Raw genomic sequence first — 21,083 nt, 5'->3', positions numbered from 1 at the left:
TTAGAGAGAGTTTGCATTTTTAAACAAATTTTATATTATTTGTTAATAATAAAAAAATAGTGATTTATTTAATAAAGTACACAAATTTTGTGAATTGAGAATAAATGCTTAAATTTATGTGATACTTAATATTTTAACATATAGATAGTGTTAGAAGGGAGTAATATGCCAAATAAAATTATTAAAGGAAATGAAAGTTCAGGAGAGGGGGCATGACAAGTAAGGGAGAGGGTACGTTTAGCATAATCCAATAAACAAACATGATAATAAAAATCTTACATGTATGTATTACTAGTTTCCTCCTTAATTTTAAAACTTGTTGAATGTTTGGTTCAGACATGAAAGCGATCTAAGAAAATCGGTAAAGTATATCATGTGCAAACTAATTTGGTCTATATCATCATCACACATACACACATCTTAAACCTACCCTCCCAAATTCGGTTCATATCATCGTCACACATCCTCAACCAACTCTCCTCGATTAGGTCGATATTTGGGGTTTTCACGTATATATAACTGCCTAATTCAATTATTAGTATTGTTTGACTTTTTTAAATATTTTTTCAGTTAGTCAACTTAGAAATTTTCAGATTATATGGGGTTTATAGTCGATACAACTTAGAAAAAACCCAAGGTACTATCTGTTTTTATATCTTTGACTTGGGCTTACAAATATTATAATTTCTTATTATTATTTGAAAGGTCCAATAAACTCAAATCGTGAAACCAAACATTAGTTTTTTGGTTTGGTTCGTTCGTTTTTGACACTATGGTTCAAAATAAAATGGTGAATATAATACCCCTAATCCCTATCATTAGTGTTATTTGTTTGACAACCTTGTTACATCATTATTGCGTTTTTGAGATCCTGAGGTGACAAGCTTAGTCAAAAAAGACAACTTAAGCATATACCATCAAATCCCATTCGTTACTCCCAATAAGTATAACCCCTGTTCTTTTATCATACGGAAACCTGTTTTGTTTTCATCAGACCAATATCCACCAATGGCTCATCGTACGGACAACCTCGTGGGAGAAGTGAACTCAGCACATCAATTCGACGCCGATGCCTTGTTTAGCTACTGCTCTCTCCACGTCGAAGGCTTCACTGTCTCTTCCTCCAAATTCTCAGTTTCTCAGGTATCAATTATTATTATTATTATTATGTCACACTAACGTAATCTGTTAATTCATACTATTTTATGATTAGTGATATTGAATCAAATTAGGGTTCATCTCTACCTGCCATCTGTGCCCCTTTTGATCATTTGTAATTATTGATATTCAATATGTTTTCGGCTACAACCGAACCAAAGTAATTTGACCCATGATATTCTGAAATTAGGCCTAATGTTTTGTAAAAAGATTAATAATTAATAGAATATTGTACATTTTGGCGTAGAAAATTATGAGCTAATAAAAGATACTTATGTTTGAAATGATTTAATCTCATCCAAATCGACAAAACATAACTTATCAACGTTAAAACTAAAACAAATATCCAAGTTTATAAAACATTAACGATTCAATGAAAAAGTAATTCACCAAATCGGTTTTTTCGTTTTTTCACAAAACCGAACCGTCGGTTTCTAATTCGGTTTGGTTTTTCAGTTTATGCACGCCCCTAATATGAGCTTTGGTATAAGCATATGTAAATCTTTGTGATTAGTATTCTTACCTACTAGTTATTGTTGATCAGTTTGGGCATGGACAATCAAACCCTACATATCTTCTAGAATTACAGTCTGGTCATTTGGTAAAGCGGTATGTTATGAGAAAGAAGCCCCCTGGGAAGCTTCTTCAATCCGCTCATGCTGTCGAGAGAGAGTTTCGGGTAATTAACTAATTATATGTATATATTTTCGTGTTTGCGCGATTCATTTCATAAGTTTGATAGAAGTTTTAATTAATGTGGCAGGTGCTTAATGCGTTAGGTACTCATACACTTGTTCCTGTACCCAAAGTGTTCTGTTTGTGTACCGATTCAAGTGTGATTGGAACTCCGTTTTATATTATGGAGTTTTTGGAGGGGCGGATATTTCTAGACCCGATGTTACCTGTATGAACCCGTGTCTCTGGTTTATTTTTAAATCTTTACTTGAATTGTTTTTAGTTATATATTTATATGTTATTTGTTAATTTTTTGATAGGGTGTAGCACCTGATAAGAGGAGGGCTTTATACCATGCGACTTCCAATGCTTTAGCTTCTCTTCATTCTGTGGACGTGGATGCAATTGGTTTGGGAAGCTATGGACGACGAAATAATTACTGTCAACGACAGGTATGCTGACTTTAAACCATGAAGCTTTGACCTTTTTTGTAAAAACAGATCATGTTTTTTTATGGAAAGTTGCAAAAATATTCATTTTGATGGAGGATATTAAGAAAATAAACTTGACGTTTGAAATACAAAAATAGCGCTGACTTTTTCAATATTCGAATATTTTCCACCAATTACAAGAGGAAACATGTCACAAGTCACTGACGGATTAAACCGTCAAGCAAAATCTTCTGCCCGGCGTTTTAATTTTAAAAAGGAAGTCAGCTTTTTTAAACTCTTGAGGCTATGGATCTGCTGTGCCAAATTGAATCTGTTGCAGCAGAAGATACTTGTCATGCTCTGGTTGATCTATAATTTTAAGAAGCCAATGCTATGTTGTTAATTTTCTCAGTCAAAATGAATATATTCATGATTCTCTATTATTAAATGGCATTAGGAATAATACTTTTTTCATGAATGTATGACAGGTTGAAAGATGGGCGAATCAGTATATTGCTTCTACTGGTGAAGGAAAATCTGAAAGGAACCCTAAAATGTTGGAGTTGATTAAATGGTTGCGTGAGAATATTCCGTCTGAGGATTCTTCCGGAAGCACAGCAGGTCTTGTTCATGGCGATTTTCGGATGGATAATTTAGTTTTTCATCCTATTGAGGTTTGTATAATTGTATTATAATCTTCTTTTGTACTTTGGTTCATTAATATTCTAATAATATATACAAAATTGTGAAATGCAGGATCGAGTAATCGGTATTCTTGATTGGGAATTATCAACTCTTGGAAATCAAATGTGTGATACTGCATACTGTTGTATGGTAAACTATTCACATTCATTTTATTACTTAAAAACATATTTGTAAAGTGAAAATTAATTAGTTTTTTTCCTTTTATTTTTTGTGCCAGTTGTATATTGCAGATTTTACACAGGATAAAGTGAAACATAATAAAGGTTTTGAACTTAGCGTCCCCGAAGGAGTTCCTTCTTTAGAAGAATACCTAACAGACTACTGCTCTGCTGCTGTAAGAATATTTAATATTATTAACTGTAATATTAGTTATAATAATATTCAATATTATGTATTTCATTTTAGGGAAAACCATTGCCTGTTGCCAGTTGGAAGTTTTATGTCGCATTTTCACTTTTTCGTGGCGCGTCAATCTTAGCCGGCGTCCATAGTAGATACATCATGGTATGATGGAATAATAATTTTGTATTTTTGTAATTGGAATGACTTGAAAAAAACGTATAAACTTTTTAAATATTTTAGGGTAACGCATCAGGTGGAAAGCGCGCTCAAGATGCAGGGGAAAAGGCAAATGATCTTATACAAATTGCTTGGTATTATATACAAAGGAAAAATGTTCTGTCACAAAATCCTCCGTCTGGTAACTTTATGTATTTTCCTTAAATAATATAAATATACGAGTGAAATATGCACATGTTAATGGACCTTTTTTTTATAATTCTAGTTACAAGAGGAAAAGATCAAGGGCTAGAAAGTGGAGGCAGATTTGTTCCTAATAAAAAAGTTAAGGATTTAAGAGAAAAACTGATTAAATTTATTGAAGAACGCGTGTATCCAATGGAGCAAGAGTTTTATAAGCTTGCTCAATCAGATAAACGTTGGACGGTCCATCCACACGAGGAAAAATTAAAAGAGATTGCAAAGGAAGAAGGATTATGGAATCTTTTTATACCTGTAAGTCTAATTCACTAGTTAAAAGTGCTTTTTTAATATTATATATGCATTAGTTATTGTTTTATAATTTTATTACTTGGAATGCAGCTTGATAGTGCTGCAAGGGCAAGTGAAATTCTTTTTGGAGGAAAAAGTGATGATGTAATCAGAACGGGATTCCCTAACCAATTGGGTGCGGGCCTCTCGAATCTTGAATATGGATACCTTTGTGAGATTATGGGTCGGTCTGTGTGGGCCCCACAGGTGTTCAACTGCGGGGCACCTGATACCGGAAATATGGAGGTAAAAAGTTCAAAACTTTAAAAGATTACTGAAAATAGATTTTTAGAGTAAAGTAATTCATACTTCTATATTTTAAAGGTATTATTGCGGTATGGAAACAAAGAACAACTTCAAGAATGGCTGATTCCATTATTAAATGGAACAATTCGGTCTGGATTTGCAATGACCGAACCGCAAGTTGCATCTTCTGATGCAACTAATATAGAGTGTTCTATAAAAAGGTATTCTATTAATAAATAGTGGGATATTTAAATGGTCCATGTGGTTTGGCATCAACTCTCCGTTAAAACTAACTGGATTAACAGTGGGGGACTAAACGTGCAGCCCTCTCACGCATGTTTGGACTAAGTTTGCAATTTTTTAGATATGGCGACCAAAATGGCAACATGGTCAAACCACTGGGACCATTTGTGCAATTTCTCATAATAAAATTTAATTTTTTTATGAGATTTATAATTAAGTTAATAACATGAACAGAGAAGGTGATACATATGTAATAAACGGAAAGAAATGGTGGACAAGTGGAGCAATGGACCCAAGATGCAAACTCCTTATACTTATGGTTAGTTAAACGATACGAGAGTTGACTTTCTTAGGTCAAACAGGGTACTTCTGAGTTGACTTTATTTGATACGCAGGGGAAAACCGACTTCAATGCACCAATTCACAAGCAGCAATCCATGATTCTTGTAGACATCAATACTCCCGGTGTTAAAATAATAAGACCTTTAACCGTATTCGGGTTCGATGATGCACCCCACGGGCACGCTGAGGTTTTGTTTGAAAACGTCCGTGTGCCAGCTAAGAACATACTGTTGGGAGAGGGTCGAGGCTTTGAGATCGCACAGGTAATAATTAATCACCAAATTACCCTTTACACAAACTGGCTAACTTGATTATTAAGTAAACGTGTTTAATATTTGCAGGGTCGGTTGGGTCCTGGTAGGTTGCATCACTGCATGAGGTTGATCGGTGCAGCAGAACGAGGGATGCAGTTAATGGTTCAGAGATCTGTTCAAAGAAAAACATTTGGCAAATTAATAGCTCAACATGGCTCGTTTGTTTCTGATTTAGCTAAGGTAGTTATTTAAATAGTATTATTTTATTAATTTGTTTTTGGTTATTTAAAAGTTGGAGATATTTTAATGCAGTGTCGAATAGAATTAGAGAAAACTAGACTATTAGTATTTGAAGCTGCAGACCAACTTGATCGGTTTGGAAACAAGAAAGCGCGTGGGGCCCTTGCAATGGCCAAGGTAAACTTTAATCCTCACATTAAAGTTGATTATTAATCTTGTTTGTGTTCATTTGTTAATGTTATAAACGAACCTGTTCTCAAACGTAAACGACACAAATAGACGGACATAGATGAATGAACATAACCGAGTGAACACCAGTTAAAAGGAAACGTGAACATAAATTTGTTGCGCCTAAAAAATTATAAAACTCGGATACATTGTAATAGGTAATATTTTAATTTCATAAAACAAAACTAAACTGTAACGGGCCTAAAATATTTGAATGAGTATGTAGAAACGTAAACAGACGAATATAAATGAGTTTAATCGAACAAACTAAAAGAACGTAAAACGAACGAACGTAAACGAGCATCAACTAACGAACATAAATGAGCGTAAAACTAAAGAACATACACAAGCGTAAATGCACAAGCGTAAACCGATGTTCACGATCATAGATGAACGAACAAGATATGTATTCATGTTCGTGCGTTTAACAATATGAACGCAAACGCTGTTCATGTCAGTTTGTTATTAAATAAATGAACTTCCTGCCGAACGTTCACAAAATGTTCACTGATCGTGCGGTTCATTTACAGGCCTTTTGAGATATGAGTTGGGCAATGGGTCAAAACAAGTTTGGTTGACCTGAAAGTGCCTTTTGTCCATTTAAAAAAATGTTTTATTTATTAATCATGATTCATGATAAAATGAACAATATAAGTAAAATGATTTACTAAGTTCAACTTGTTTGACCCAAAGCTTTGACCTATTTGGAATTAATATTATATGATATATGACAGGTGGCAGCTCCAAACATGGCGATGCAGGTTCTAGACACGGCGATGCAAGTGCATGGTGCAGCCGGGGTGTCTGGAGACACTGTTTTGGCACACCTTTGGGCTACGGCCAGGACTCTTAGAATTGCAGATGGCCCAGACGAAGTTCATATTGGAACAATTGCTAAGTTAGAATTAAATAGAGCTAAACTTTGAAGTATGAAAATGTGTCATATTTGTGCAAACATAAAAGAATATATTGAAGTATATCATGTAAGATGTTTAAAAGAATGTGCCAAGAATAAACTGTTGTTTTGTAATAATATGAAGAGATTATACTCTCATGGTGTGGTGATTTTATGTTTGCTTAAATAGTTGATCTTTCATTTATTTGACTTTTAGAAATTTTTTAATTACTGATTGAGCTGATTTGGGTGATGTGTAATCTCAATGTGGTCAAAAGCAACTCATTTTCAGGTCAAAGATGTCTAAAGTAAATATAGTTCATGTATAATATTAATAATTCAAGACTAGTTTCAATGCTCTCTGAGTTGACTTGAATTTATTATACTTAATATTTTTGTTACTGTTCTATTATTGTTATTAGATATTACTATTATTTTTCGAATCATCTAGAAAAGCATAAACGCAACAAGTGCGCAGCGAGAAATTATAAGGTGTTCAAAGAAACTGAAGTTAAATTGGAAGACGTTATTGGAGACATAAAATCTTTTGGTTTTCTTTGGTTCAAGAATAGGTCCAAGTGTAGATCGATAAGTTGGTCGAATTTGTGTAATTTTGTTTTCATGTAATTGTGTTTTCTCTTTTTTGGCTGCCTCCGGGTTGTGGAGGTAGCTTGGTGGTATTTTTGGTGGTGTTTTGTTGGTGTTTGTGCTTGTTTATAAAAGTTAATAGTTCAAAAAAAAAAGAAAAACAAATGCACAGCTTAGATGAGTGAAGTGAAGTTACGAATAAGAAAAAAAGAAAGATGAATAAATCATTCAAAATCATTATATTTGTTTATAAACACTCTTTATTTACTCTTCTTATATTTTACTACATAAATGTTTACTTTTATAATAATCACAACCATTATTACGTCATTAATTACTTTGTAATTTTATAATAACTATTTTATTACTACTATTTTTTAGCGATAATTCACGCTCTAACCAACTTTTATTATTGACAAATGACAATTATAGGACGGATGGCTATTATAGCCCTTCTTGTAAAGTTATCATTGCTTAGACCATCTGTAGTTGGACATTTTGGGGCGGCGTTTTAGCCCAAAACGCCGGTAAACAACCCCCCCCCCCCCCACCCCCGTTTTGGGTGTGGCATTTGGGTGAACTTTGTAAACAAAAAGCTAGGCCGGCTCGATTTTGAGGCTTTTGTGAGAGAGATGTAGAGAGATAGGGAGGAGAGAGGCGTTTGGGGGCATTTTTCCACTACACTTGTTTTCTGCAAAATGTTCAAATACTGACTAGACGCCACATGACGTAAGATGCCCGGATGTAATCCAGAAAATAAATACGACAAAATATAGGGCTTTCTCCCGTTTTCATAAACCTACACTTATAGTCAAAATATTATTCAACTTCTTGATACCTATAAGCAAAATACCCTATGGAATTTACTACTACAAATTATTTATTATTATTCTTATTATTTATAGTGTTATTAAATTTTTTTTAACGACGATGGTCATCTAAGATTACCTAGGGAATGTTAGTGTTGGTAATTCTGGACCGTATTCTCAAGTTGGTGAATATGAAAGGATCTAAGTTAACAAATTGGTTAGGTTTTCTAATTGTAATATTATTATTATGGTAATGTCTTGATTACCAAGTTAGGGTTAGATCTATAAATATGGGGCTTGGGTACAGGGCTTAGAGGCGTGATGAACAAAGAACTAGTGTAACGAGTTTTTGGGTCATATGAACAAAGAACAAAGGATCTTGTTGATTACTACCCAAGTCAGTGACACGAAGACTGTTGTTTGTTTTTCTTAGTTAATCAATTCATATTTTGATTTCAAATTGGAAATCAAATATGAACTATGACCCAAAGGACTTGATCAAGAAATGAAGACAATCGAGATTGATGAACAAGAAAAATTGAGTTACAGTGACGGTTTCAAAATTACAGGGGTGATTGTTGGTAATTCGGACCGTATTCTCAAGTTGGTGAATATGAAAGGACCTCCTAAGTTGACAAGTCAGTCAAGTTGGTTTAGTTTTCTAACTATAACATGATTATTTTGGTAATGTGTTGATCATCAAGTTAGTGTTAGATATATAAATTTAGGGTTTGGGTAGAGGGTTTAGAGGTGTGTTCAACAAGAAATTATTGTAACGAGTTTTTAAGTTAGTTTTTTATTTTACAATAATGTTATTGATCATGTTTGTTGAATTTGAACTTCAGATCCTTTAGATACCATTAAGTTGTATAACAACTTTTGTCATCATTTATTTATTTTATTTATTTATTTATTAGTTTTAGGTTATAGTGATTGTATTATTATTACTTCAGTAAATTAGATTTTTTTAGTTAACTAATATATAAGAAAAGCTTTTTTTTTTTTTTTTCATTTCAAAGTGTTTTTATAATGTATTTATTTACAAGCAACATAAATAACTCTTCCAAGGTTCACAACTATTATACTTTTTTTTTCTAGTTTGTTTTGCATATCAACATGATTTTGTAACAAAAATATGTACAATTTTGTAAAACATATACACTTTTTTGCAATCCTTCTTTAATTACTAGCTAATTCTTTACTTTTTGATGATTCGGAAACTACATTAATTTTTTAAAATAGATTTTATAAAAAAATAAAATGAAATGTACTAATGTATATTTTAGACAATTCTGATTCTCTTTTAATATAACTAGAAAAGCCAATGATCTTCGATCTAAGTGGTTGGTATGAGGTATCTAAATACTTTAATTTAAAAAAACGGAAAGTCTTGGGTTCAAGTCTCACATATGACAAAAAGTAGGAGGTCTTAGGTTGGACTAAGGCTATGTGTTGTGGGGGGTTACAAATTAAGGGAATATGTTACATGTGACATCTAGTCAACAAATGGACAATTTTTATTCTAGGGGTGTAGTGGTTTTATAGCCCCATCGCATCATCATGTCCTCTTTTTTTATTTTTTTATTTTTATAATTAAATTAAACAAATAAAAACTCATTAAATTAAATAAATAAAAATACATTAAATTAATTAAAGAGAAGACTGCATTAAAATAAAAAAATACACCAAAAAAATACATATAAAAAAATGCTAATTTAAGACTCGTCTTCGCTTTCGCGGTATCCCAACAGGACGATTATCCCAAACATGTTGAACAAAATCTGCCTTAAGTTGGTTATGTATCTCACTTGATGTGAGCTTGTAATTGTTTCGTGTTCGTTGTTCTTCGGTTGGTTCAGCAAATTGTTCTGGAACGCTCCCTAGTATATAATGCTAGCATATTTCTTTGCCATTGTCTTCTAAAATCATATTATGCAATATGATACACATATACATGGCATCACTCATTTTTGCCAACGATCAAACACGACAAGGGTTTTTCACATAATGCCAACGCTTTTTTAGAACCCCAAAACACCTCTCAATATTCTTTCACGCGGACACTTGATTCTTCTTAAAATATTCTCTTTTTTCTTCGATCGGGTTTTGGTCTTGAAACGTTTTCACGATGATCGAGTATTCTGAATATATCCCATCTCTCAGATAATATCCGTGATGGTAGTAGGTACCATTGGCATAGATAGGGTGGTGCAATGGTTCAGAACCGAGTTAAACGGTTCTTGTGTAAACGGTTCTTGTCAGAACCTGTTTTCAATTAAAATTCTAAATATGAAATATTATAAGGTGCAAGAAACAAGTGACATCCCATAAAATAAAACATTATCATATCAACATATTATACTTTAATGAAGGGGATTAAGAATAGATTAGAATGACTCAAAATATTTCAGAAAATAATTATTTTACAAAACAGATTTAGGGCCGCAGAAGATGATTATCGTTTATGATATTGTAAGGGATTAAATGTAACCGGGAAAGTGAGAACGTGGATGGTCTCTCGTACGTAGAAGTTAAATATAATCTTCAAAGTTTAAACATAACCCAGTTCTAGCGGTTCTATAATTGGAACCGTCGGTTCTAAGCGGAATCAAACCAGGAACCGTTTTCACCAAATTTAAGAACCGGAACCGAACCCAAAATACAATAATACGGTTCGGATCTAGCGATTCGGTTCCGGTTTCGCGGTTCTCACGGTTCGAAACTGTGAATTTCTACGGCTGATGTAGTACTCTAGCACGGGCGACGAGTTGATAACGTTTATGTCGTTGTTGGACCCGACAGAGCCAAACTAGGCCAACCAACCCCGAAGGTCTTGTGAACAAATGGCTTGAAGACTAATCGTTGATACTCCATAGTCACCACGAGTATATTGACCTTGCCATGTGGTTGGACAGTTGCCATACTCCCAATTCATGCAATCTATACTCCTGATCATGCTGGGCAAAGAATGTTTACTTTTGTGTGCAACGTATATGCAACTTAGGTCATTTAACGTTGGAATTCTCAGATAGAGAGAACCGTATAATTGTACTATTCATATATAAATACACAATTAAAACAATTTAAATTAAAAAAAACAAGTAGGTTAAAAAATAAGGGATTTTTACATATTTTCCTTTCCTAACCTTTGAAATTACATATTTCTTTAAAATACAAGTTTTTAATGCAAAATGTACAACGCTCTTTAAGCATGGTTTGGGGAAATATGTAATTTCAAAGTTTAGGAGAGGGAAATATGTAAATGCCCCAAAAATAATTATAGTTTAAACAATTTAAAATAATTCTTATATAAAGTTTTAATTAACTCTGATATTTAGAACTGCGGTTATGAATAAATCCAACATAACTTATTCCACCATGTCGGAAGTATTTGTTGAATCCATTTTGGTAAAGAAAGTTGGATGATATAGATTTTTGGAAGTTGAGTTGGTATATAGAATGATAAAAATGATTGAAGTGGTTGGGTATTTTTATTAACTTTGTTAATTAACTTTTCTTTTTAATTTTGGCCATTGGCAATGGTCAAATACTTAAAATAACAATTTTTATTCAACGTATCAGGCGACAAGTACATGTCGCCACCCCTATCGTCCTGGGGGGTGGGGGGGTTCTCTCCCAATTTCACCCTAAATCGCCCCTATTTACCTCCTACTACACTTAGACTAAAAGATTGGGTTTTCTCTTAAAGATGAAGATGATAGAGTGATCAATGACCTGTCGGTGACGCGTCAGTAATTCAAATGACCGTTAACAGAAAAGAACAAAGAATTAAAATACGATGAGTATGCATTCAATGTCCGCTTTATATTACATTTAATAAATTATTCAAACATGCACATTCTATAAAATACGACTTTGAATAAATTTACATATATAACGGATTCCAGATATATAATTAATGTAATATGATATGGATTTAAAGAATTCCTCATTGCAACATACTATATAATATTTTAAAATTGAGTAATGATTTTTCTTATCTATATAATTTGTTTTAACTTAGCAACACACAAAAGAGAGCATTATTGTAATACTCAACTCAATGGGCTTTCCAAACAAATTTGGAGGTATGTAAAATTTATAGCACGTACACACATATATTTGTAGCGCTTGTGTGACAGATGCCGGATGCGATATCGTCTTCAACTAGTTCATTCTCAAGGTCGTTGGGGTGCTAATGAATACAAAAGCTAAACAAGGTCATATTTACTTTGTTTCTTTGGTTTATTTATAATATATATATTTGTAGGCGTTTAAATTTATAAAAAAACCCACTTGCGCCATGCTTATCTAGAGAGTAAAATGATAATTAAGTGTTAATATAGTTAAAAGCACATACTAACCAAATTACATGTATTAAAACAATTTTGAATACTCGTTGACCATAATTCTTAAAAAAACGAAAAAATTTTATTTACTCATTCTTGTAAATTAGTTTTTGTTAAAATGTTTGTGTTTACAATAGCTAAGAGCATATCCACTAAATCATCCAGCAACCGCCCGTGAATAGGGTGAGGCTCGCCGGAAAAGAGAGAAGAGAGAGAGAGAAGAAACCGTACAGCAGTGCGGATTTTTAGTTTAATGGAATGAAGGTGATGGTTAAGGTCTGGGATCTTAAGGTATCAAGTTTGAAACTTAACTTAAGAGGATTTTCTCATATTGGTGGGTTTCCTTCTTGATTGTGTTCTTGACAATGGCGAAGCTTGGGCTTAACCAATGAGGTGGCCAAAGTCGTGAAAAAAATATTTATGGGTGACCAGATTCAATATGTATAAAAATTTTCGAACAAAGACGTACAAATTTACACTACTAGGAGAAAAAACGAAGGAGACCGGGGACATCCAAGGTCCTTTTAATCATGCACCTCTGGTTCTTAGGTGAGTTAGATTTGAAACGTCAAAATCAATATGAATTCTTAGGTGAGTTAGATTTGAAACGTCAAAATCAATATGAACGATTAGTATTTCATCTCAGGAAGGTTCACCCAAGTATTGGGGATGATTTCAAACACTGTTAAAAAATAAATAAATAAATAAAAAGTAAAATTGGAATTGACGTAATATTTACACGAAGAATTATGTTTCTTGCAAATAACTTCCATGTCTTAGAGCATTCATATCTTATCCTTCATTTTTTGTGAGATGCGGGCTTCTAATATAGAGAGTGGTTTAGGGTGTTGTGAATAGATGAGAGAAAAAATATAATGATTTTTTTATATATTTGAAAAGTTACAGCTCCCCTTCCTATAAATTTTTCATATTTGTTGAAAGTGGTTGTGAGTAGAGAAAAAAAAATGCACTGATAAATGTATACAAAAATATTATTTAATTGAATATAAAAGATAATATGTAATAATTTTTAATGTGATTTTAAATTTGAAAATAGGAGAAAGAATGAGAATGCTATTAAAGCCCTTCTAAAAATATAAGTTTCATGCCTAGTTGCATAAATTATTACAACCAATGGAGTGGTTGTGTATTAATATATTATATTTATGTTTTCTTTTTGGAAAAATTCTCAAAATAGTTCTTTTTAGAGAGAGGGTCTCCAAAATAGCTCTTTTTTCCTTTTCCTTAAAATCTTTTAAAATTTGGACTGGCAAGACATTTTGGGAAAAGATAAAAATAAAGAGGGAGCAAGCCAAATTTCGAAAAAAAGTCAGGTAGGAGACGAGATTTCGGGAAATAATGAAGGTAAAGTCTAAATTATTTTGTAATCTTGGAGGAAAAGTTCAAATTTTTCCAAATCTTTTTTATTCAAAAAACCGTCTTGAGAGACTTTTTTTTATGTTTCCTACATTTCCCGTCTATATTTTCAAATTCTTGGAAAAAGAGATTTTCAAATCTCATCTTGAGAGACGCATTTCGGATGAATTTGTTCTTAAGAGGCGAGATTCTTTTCTTTCTTCCAACCTTCATGCTACACTCACACCTATACACACATACATATACATACATACATATATATAAACATATATATATATGTATATATAAATTCAGTATATATATGTGTGTGTGTGTGTATATATGCATGTATGCATATACACACACACATACATATATATACGGAATTATATATATATATATGTATGCATATATATATGTATATATGTGTGTGTGTGTGTACGGAATACACACACACACATACATACATACATATATACGGTATTTATATATACATATAAATATATAGGGTAAGGTTACACTGAAAACCCATTTGAGTTGTGAAAACCCGCGAAAACCCTATGTAACATCGTTTTTTTTTTGTTACATGTAATATATGTTGTAACATTTAATACAAAACATCGAAACATAAAAAAAAATGTTTTGCTATTTTTTAACATTTTTTTACTAATTTTTATATATGTTTTCAGGAGAGAAAAAAAGTTATATTTATATTTATATTTTTTTATTCATTTTAATTGTGGACCACAAGATTTAAACATTAATTAAAAACATGTGGTTGAGAATGGGTTTCTAGAGTTTTCACAACTCAAGTGGGTTTTCATTTTATACTTAGCCTATATATGTGTGTGTGTGTGTGTGTGTGTGTGTGTGTGCGTGTATGTATAAGTGTGTGTGTGTGTGTAGATGAAGGTTGGAAGAAAGAAAAGAATCTCGTCTGTTAAGAACAAATTCTTCCTAAATGCGTCTCTCAAGACGAGATTTCAAAATCTCTTTTTCCAAGAATTTGAAAATATAGACGGGAAAGGTAGGAAACATAAAAAACAGTCTCTCAAGACGGTTTTTTGAATAAAAAAGATTTGAAAAAATTTGAACTTTTCCTCCAAGATTACAAAATAATTTGGACTTTACCTTCATTATTTCCCGAAATCTCGTCTCATACCTGACTTTCTTTCGAAATTTGGCCTGCTCCCTCTTTATTTTTATCTTTTCGCAAAGCGTCTTGCCATTCCAAATTCTAAAAGATTTTGAAGAAAAAAGAGCCATTTTGAAAACTCTCTCTTTAAAATGGGCTATTTTAGGAATTTTCGCTTTCTTTTTTATACTGCTAGCTTACACTCTTTACTCTATTTTTGAACTACATTTTAAATGACTACAGGACTCGTATATATTCTCACTCTTTACAAAGAAATAAAAGCGTTGTTGATCGTATATGTATTTATGTATGAGATAAAATTGTGTGTAGTTATCAGCTCTTTGAACAATAATGTTATTACTAAAAATGATTGATTTAAGTCAATGATAATGATTTATATCATCATTATAAAATTTTCCTATTATCATAATGATTTATTTACCTTTTTATGTATTTTAGGTTAGCTAAATACCAGAAAAATGGATGTGCAGAAGATCAACATCATCTTGTTAGCAATAAGAGTCGTCTTATTAGCAATGGCGGCGAACAGTTTGACCGCGACAAGCAACAAAGCCATGGAATCAGTTTGCCAGCATACTGATTATAAGCAATCATGTCTAAAGAGTCTTGCACATGTAAACAGCACAAATGACCCTAAAAAGCTTGTGAAGATGGTTCTTAAGTCTGCTATAAAAGAAATTCGCAACGCAATGGATAGTTCATACACTCTACAAGCATTGGCTAAAGATCATAAAACATATATGGCTTTAGCGCAATGCAACGAGGCTCTTAATACCTCCATTAACGATATTAAACGATCGATTAAAAAGCTTGATCATTTTGATGCTACAAATGTAGATGAATATGTTGGTGATGATATTAAAATATGGCTAAGTGGTTCGTTAACGTATCAAGAGACGTGTCGTGACGGTTTCTTGAACACGACAGGTGAAGCGGGTGAGGAGATGAATAAGTTATTAAGTTTGGGTTGGGAGCTCACGAGTAATGGGCTTGCAATGGTTAATGGTGTTCTTGACACGAGCTTGGGTATTGATGAGTGGTGGGTGCGAGCTGCGAGGCGAATGCTTCTTGATGTTGGTTCAAAATCATGGAGGCATAAACTTGTCATTGTGGCTCAGGATGGCTCAGGGTCGTTTAGCACCATCATGGATGCGGTTCGGACCATTCCTAAGAGGAACAAGAAACCCTTTCTTATATACATTAAGCAAGGTATTTACAATGAGCATGTGGAAATTCCGCGCCATGTTAACTGTGTTGCCTTCGTTGGCGAAGGCCCAACCCGAACTAGGATCACGGGTAGCGTTAGTCATGATGATGGAACTCCGACTTTCAAGACCGCTACCGTTGGTAAGTAAACTTTTGTATATTTCAAAAAACAAAAGTTTTTTCAAATTCTGTTGCCTACTTGCCTGCCTCTACGTTGCAAATTTGTAATTGAATCCTTTTTGTTCATAAATAGTGCAAAAAGCAATATTCATAGTTCAAAACCTGTTTTTTCACTGAATTATATTTATTTTTACTAAACTGAAACAGCGGTCAATGGCGAACGGTTCTTCGCAAAAGACATCGGATTTGAGAACACGGCGGGGCCAGAAAGGAATCAAGCCGTGGCCCTACGTGTCTCGGCCGACAAGGCCATATTCCACAACTGTGCCATGGACGGGTACCAAGACACCCTTTACACACATTCATACCGCCAGTTCTACCGTGAATGCAACATCTCAGGAACCATTGACTTCGTGTTTGGTGACGCTGCAGCCATCTTCCAAAACTGCAAAATGATTGTCAAGAAACCCCTAGCGAATCAAGAGTGCATGGTGACGGCCCAGGGGCGAAAGGACCGACACTCAAAAGGCGCACTAATCCTGCAGGGCTGCATCATCACAGCTGACCAAGAATTCCTGGCCACTATACCAATGCCTAGATCCTACCTCGGGCGGCCATGGAAAGTGTTCTCGAGAACCATAATTATGCAGTCGTTTATCGACCGTAACATTGTCCCAGAAGGGTGGTCACCTTGGCCTGGAAAGTTTGCTCTAGACACATGTTATTATGCCGAGTTTGATAATAGAGGACCAAGTGCCGACACCGCGCAAAGGGCAACGGGGAAGTGCATCAAGAAGATAAGCCTAGAAGAGGCTGTTACTTACACCCCAAAGAAATACATTCAAGGAGATATATGGATCAAGGCAACTGCTATTCCTTATGATCCTGGACTCATGAATGTCATCTAATTATTTACTTTTGAACTTCAAGTATTGCATAAATTTTGGATTGCATAAGATTTGGCTACATGAACATTTTTATTTTCAATCTAGTTTTTTTAGCAAGTGCTAATTTATAATTTTAATTTCTTTTGTTGGTCGGCATTTTCAAGTTTAGTTTCTTCACTTTTATATAACTAGAGTTAAGCTGATGTTTTATTAATTTTCACTCATTTGGAATGAGAGATGCTTAATCGGTGAGACACGAACGTGTCATATGTTGCGGATTGCTATGGTGTGAGTTTATAACACGACATGTGTTTGGTTTAGTCCAAACAAGTTAGAGTTAGTTTAGGGTCGTACATGAACACGTTTTCTAGAGGAAAGTTGTTTGTGTCAACCGTCGGTTCACTGGTTAATTAACCCGTTCAACTATTTATCTTTTTATTTTTTTTAAACTGGGCAAAAAATAAACACAAACTTTACCATTTTCCCTAAATTTAGCAATCAATTTCACAACATATGCAAAATAGAAACCAAGTTACATTTGGTCTTGTTTGGGTTGACCCATTTAATTTCTCTCATGTTCATTGGATTACATTGAAACAAAAGGCAAGAGGGCAACAAGCTGCGCCGCTACCCCTTTTTGAATCGCAAAACTCAATCTTTTAAAAACTAAATGTAACGGCAACAAGCTGCGCTGTTACATTTTATCATTGATTTTGACAATCAAGTTAACATTTAATTACCCATTTGTAGCAACTAATCACCTAATTTTTCAGAAATTGATCGATGCTGTGGCATTCTATGTTATTTTAGTGTGTATGTAACATGTATATGTTGTTTAATAGCTTCTTTTATATAATTAATTTTGTTACGTGATGTGGTCGCTTGCATGTCATTAAAAAAATTGTAAGCTGGTTTCTGTAAAGTTCATGAAAACTGTAAAACTTGTTTTCGACCATTTTGACAAGTTTGGCAGTTAACTTTATTAGTGAACTTTTGTTATAAAGTATTCATATGACGGCGTCACAAGATATAGCATAACAAGAATTGACACATTCCTAGATGAATGCATCAAAAGTAGCCGCTCTACTTATAATCTAACTCGTTGAACCCAAGAACATAAGTAGCTTCTTGAATGCATTACACCAAGTGAATAATTGAAATGTTGAACTCATTAAAAGTGGATCGAACCCATGGTGAACTGATTAACCGATTAAAAATGTTCATCTAGTGCATCTAAATTCATCCGATAAGAAACCAAAGGCTCGATTGATAAGAGGAAAAGAGAACCATAGGCTAGCCACAGGTTCACCATCTTCCTCCCAGATGTATAAATTATTAAGAATAGCTGCATCCCAGAAAGCAAGAGGAGACGTGGTCAAGACAGTTGGCTTGAATCCTGCAGGGTGGCATGACTAGTACTGTAGTAGGTTAATGTGAGAATTGTATTGATTCTGTTTGATTTGATATTGTATACTGACAACAGTCAAAACTTTTAACTGATTTTTATTATTTTATTTCAATATTCTTTCCTCTCTTGTAAACATATTTAGAGAAATCATGAAAATAACCATTTTAATGTCAAAGAAAAATTATGTCTTGCTTTAAAATCACATATCAATTGCTAATATAAACACTAGCAGATACAACATTATAGTCTGAGTTAGCCATTTTAATAAAAGAATAAAATTATAGACATATATATATATTATATAACTCTATTAAAACTATCTTGATTGTTAAAATGAATTTCAAAAAGGGCCTTGAAACTCCTTGAGGCTTTCAAAAATATTGTGTCAGAGCCCGGTTCAAAATGGCCTATAAATGTGTGAAATTTGTCAATTACAAAAGGCTATACATGTGTAAAATTTGTGAGGTCTTAAAATAAGGATAAAGTGAATTTCATATACATACCATGAGAAATTGGTTCTGATAGGCAAACAATAACTGTTTGCTAGACTTGGGTGTATATGTCTAAAGAGAATTTAAGTGAAACTTATGAGACAAATTTTAAATCAGTAACCTAAAAACATAATTAGGGCATCTTTGAACCATGGGGGAATGTTGGCACCCCACTCCTCTCTCCCCTCCACATATATAGGCATGAGGCTCGAGTCTAAGAAAAGCCACAAACGGTCACTCACGTTTTCCATGAACATCCTTCCGTTCTCATAAAACGACTTTTCTTTCTGTATAGATAGTTCCTGTTTGTAGATTTCATTGTTTCCTCTATCCTTCATGCTAACAACCTCCTCCTTCACCAATTCACCTTAGTAAGGCCGGCTCAACGAGTTTGGAGATCAATATCGAAATGTGATTTTGTGGCTCTTTCATAACCATTGTGAAAAAATAAAAATAAAATAAAAAATGCTTGCTACAAAAGTTTTGAACTTGGGATCTATAACTTAGCAACAACCAAGCTTGACACCAGGAAATAAATAACTTTAAGTTTACTTTCCTCATTATAATATATCTATATACAATGTTTTTTTTATTTGAAAGCGTTAATTAAGTATGGGCCTAAAGCTTTTGTCTTATTTCGCTGGCCCATGGGCTGACCCTCACCTTAGCCTTCTCTTCTTCACATCCATGTTCGTAAAGATCAACGAACTCCATTTCATATTCTTTTAAAAGTTGGATGTTAAATAGTGTGTAGGGCCAATAGTATATGTTTATGGCCAATAGCATTTAGTATATGTGTTTAAAAATGGGCACATGTTAGACCACTTGGATTTGGAGACTTTCCGCTTCCCCGATAAATATGAATCCGCATAAGGATACTTTGAATGAGACTCGGTAAGATTGTAGGGTCCTAGGAGTTAAGCAGGTTAGGCTGAAATTTTAAAATGTTTATACATATAAACATCTACGTTTTTATTTTAAGTTCTTCAATAGTTAGAATATGGGTTAAGTTATTCTGTTATAGAGGTGAAATATATTGTTGTTAAATCTTATGCACTATAAGTAATTGTTTCGTACCCATGACATTTATTCTAATGTTATGGTGTTCCTTCCTTTAAAAGTAAGATGATGAGTTCATATCCTTGAAAATGCAAGATGGAAGAATTTTAGATGAAAAATTTCTTATTAAAAAATCAAACGAACTATTTCGTCATGATAAGGAGCAATTAAGCGTATTAAGAACCTTTTGCATCTTTGTTTTATATAAATTTTGTTGCATCACAATTTACAATATTCTATCAAGTAATTTAAAACATATAAAAAAAGCACTAAATAAGTCAGCATTTAGCCATTCGAAGCCCGGAACAAAGTCAAACAAAGTTAATCCATGCATTTTTCCGAATCACAAATTCACAATATGGAGCATATGGAAAGAAAGAAATAATAAGATTTTTAATGGAACAAACGCTTGTCCGATTTAAATTATTGAGAACATAAAAATACAAAACTTTCTATGGATTGTTTCAAGATTGAAGAGAATAAATATTGTCGATTGGGATAGTCGGTGTAAATTCAATGCATTAAACATGTAAGCTTTTTTGTCTTGTTTGTTGGGGACTAGTTTTTGCTAATTCGCCGTTGTTATATAACACAGCCATTAAAAAATGACAATAAAAGCACATACACTTATTGTCTATCATAACATACTTGTCATTCTAGTCTTGCATGTTTGGTAAAGACACTTACCTTTTATCCCAAAAAAAAACAGACTTCAAATCATAAAATGGCAAGAAAAATCAATCATAATCTATTTATTACATTTACTTATTAAATTCCAGTTACTCGATCTCATTACATCACATGACCAATATGAAATTTTGAATATATACTCAACATATCCGTTGGAGATATAAAATTGTTTACCCGTGAAAGGGGTAGTTTGTAGGCAACCCGAACGTGAGGGCCATTTATTTCATTCACGATCCCCGAACACGCATCCCCGCATTTAACACCTCCACTCCCAATACCCCATCTCATATAATATTCAATCACTTGTTATATTACATGCGTTTCTTACATAAATAAATTGTTATATTGATATAATAATTTTCTTTCTTATAATATGATTAGTTCATTTGTAACACTAAACTATTGTGAAAATAAAAGTTAAAAGTTGTAATCAATAATTTGTATTTTTTTTAAAGTTTATACTTTTTACCTACTCATTCTTGTGTATGTTATGTACA

The 21,083-nt window shown here is 33.2% G+C and overlaps 1 protein-coding gene and 1 pseudogene across 1 annotated transcript; both read left to right on the top strand.

The window, feature by feature from the left end:
- Positions 1 to 1,008: 1,008 nt before the first annotated feature.
- On the top strand, positions 1,009 to 6,598 carry LOC143532548 (putative acyl-CoA dehydrogenase IBR3). Its single transcript, XM_077027575.1, has 17 exons — positions 1,009 to 1,143; positions 1,703 to 1,837; positions 1,922 to 2,062; positions 2,154 to 2,285; positions 2,753 to 2,938; positions 3,021 to 3,098; positions 3,187 to 3,303; positions 3,375 to 3,473; positions 3,552 to 3,669; positions 3,754 to 3,983; positions 4,071 to 4,265; positions 4,344 to 4,486; positions 4,743 to 4,827; positions 4,904 to 5,113; positions 5,192 to 5,344; positions 5,417 to 5,521; positions 6,307 to 6,598. Exons 1-17 carry the CDS (start codon positions 1,009 to 1,011, stop codon positions 6,496 to 6,498), a joined length of 2,454 nt encoding a protein of 817 aa, XP_076883690.1. The 3' UTR covers positions 6,499 to 6,598.
- Positions 6,599 to 15,183: 8,585 nt separating this feature from the next.
- LOC143532538 (pectinesterase pseudogene) lies at positions 15,184 to 16,959 on the top strand (annotated as a pseudogene).
- Positions 16,960 to 21,083: the final 4,124 nt, after the last annotated feature.

Source organism: Bidens hawaiensis, unplaced genomic scaffold, assembly GCF_021521415.1.
Source record: "Bidens hawaiensis isolate Kalapana, Puna unplaced genomic scaffold, B.hawaiensis_p1.1 tig00009451_1, whole genome shotgun sequence".
Lineage (NCBI taxonomy): Eukaryota > Viridiplantae > Streptophyta > Magnoliopsida > Asterales > Asteraceae > Bidens > Bidens hawaiensis.
This window is presented reverse-complemented; position numbering and strand designations above follow the sequence as displayed.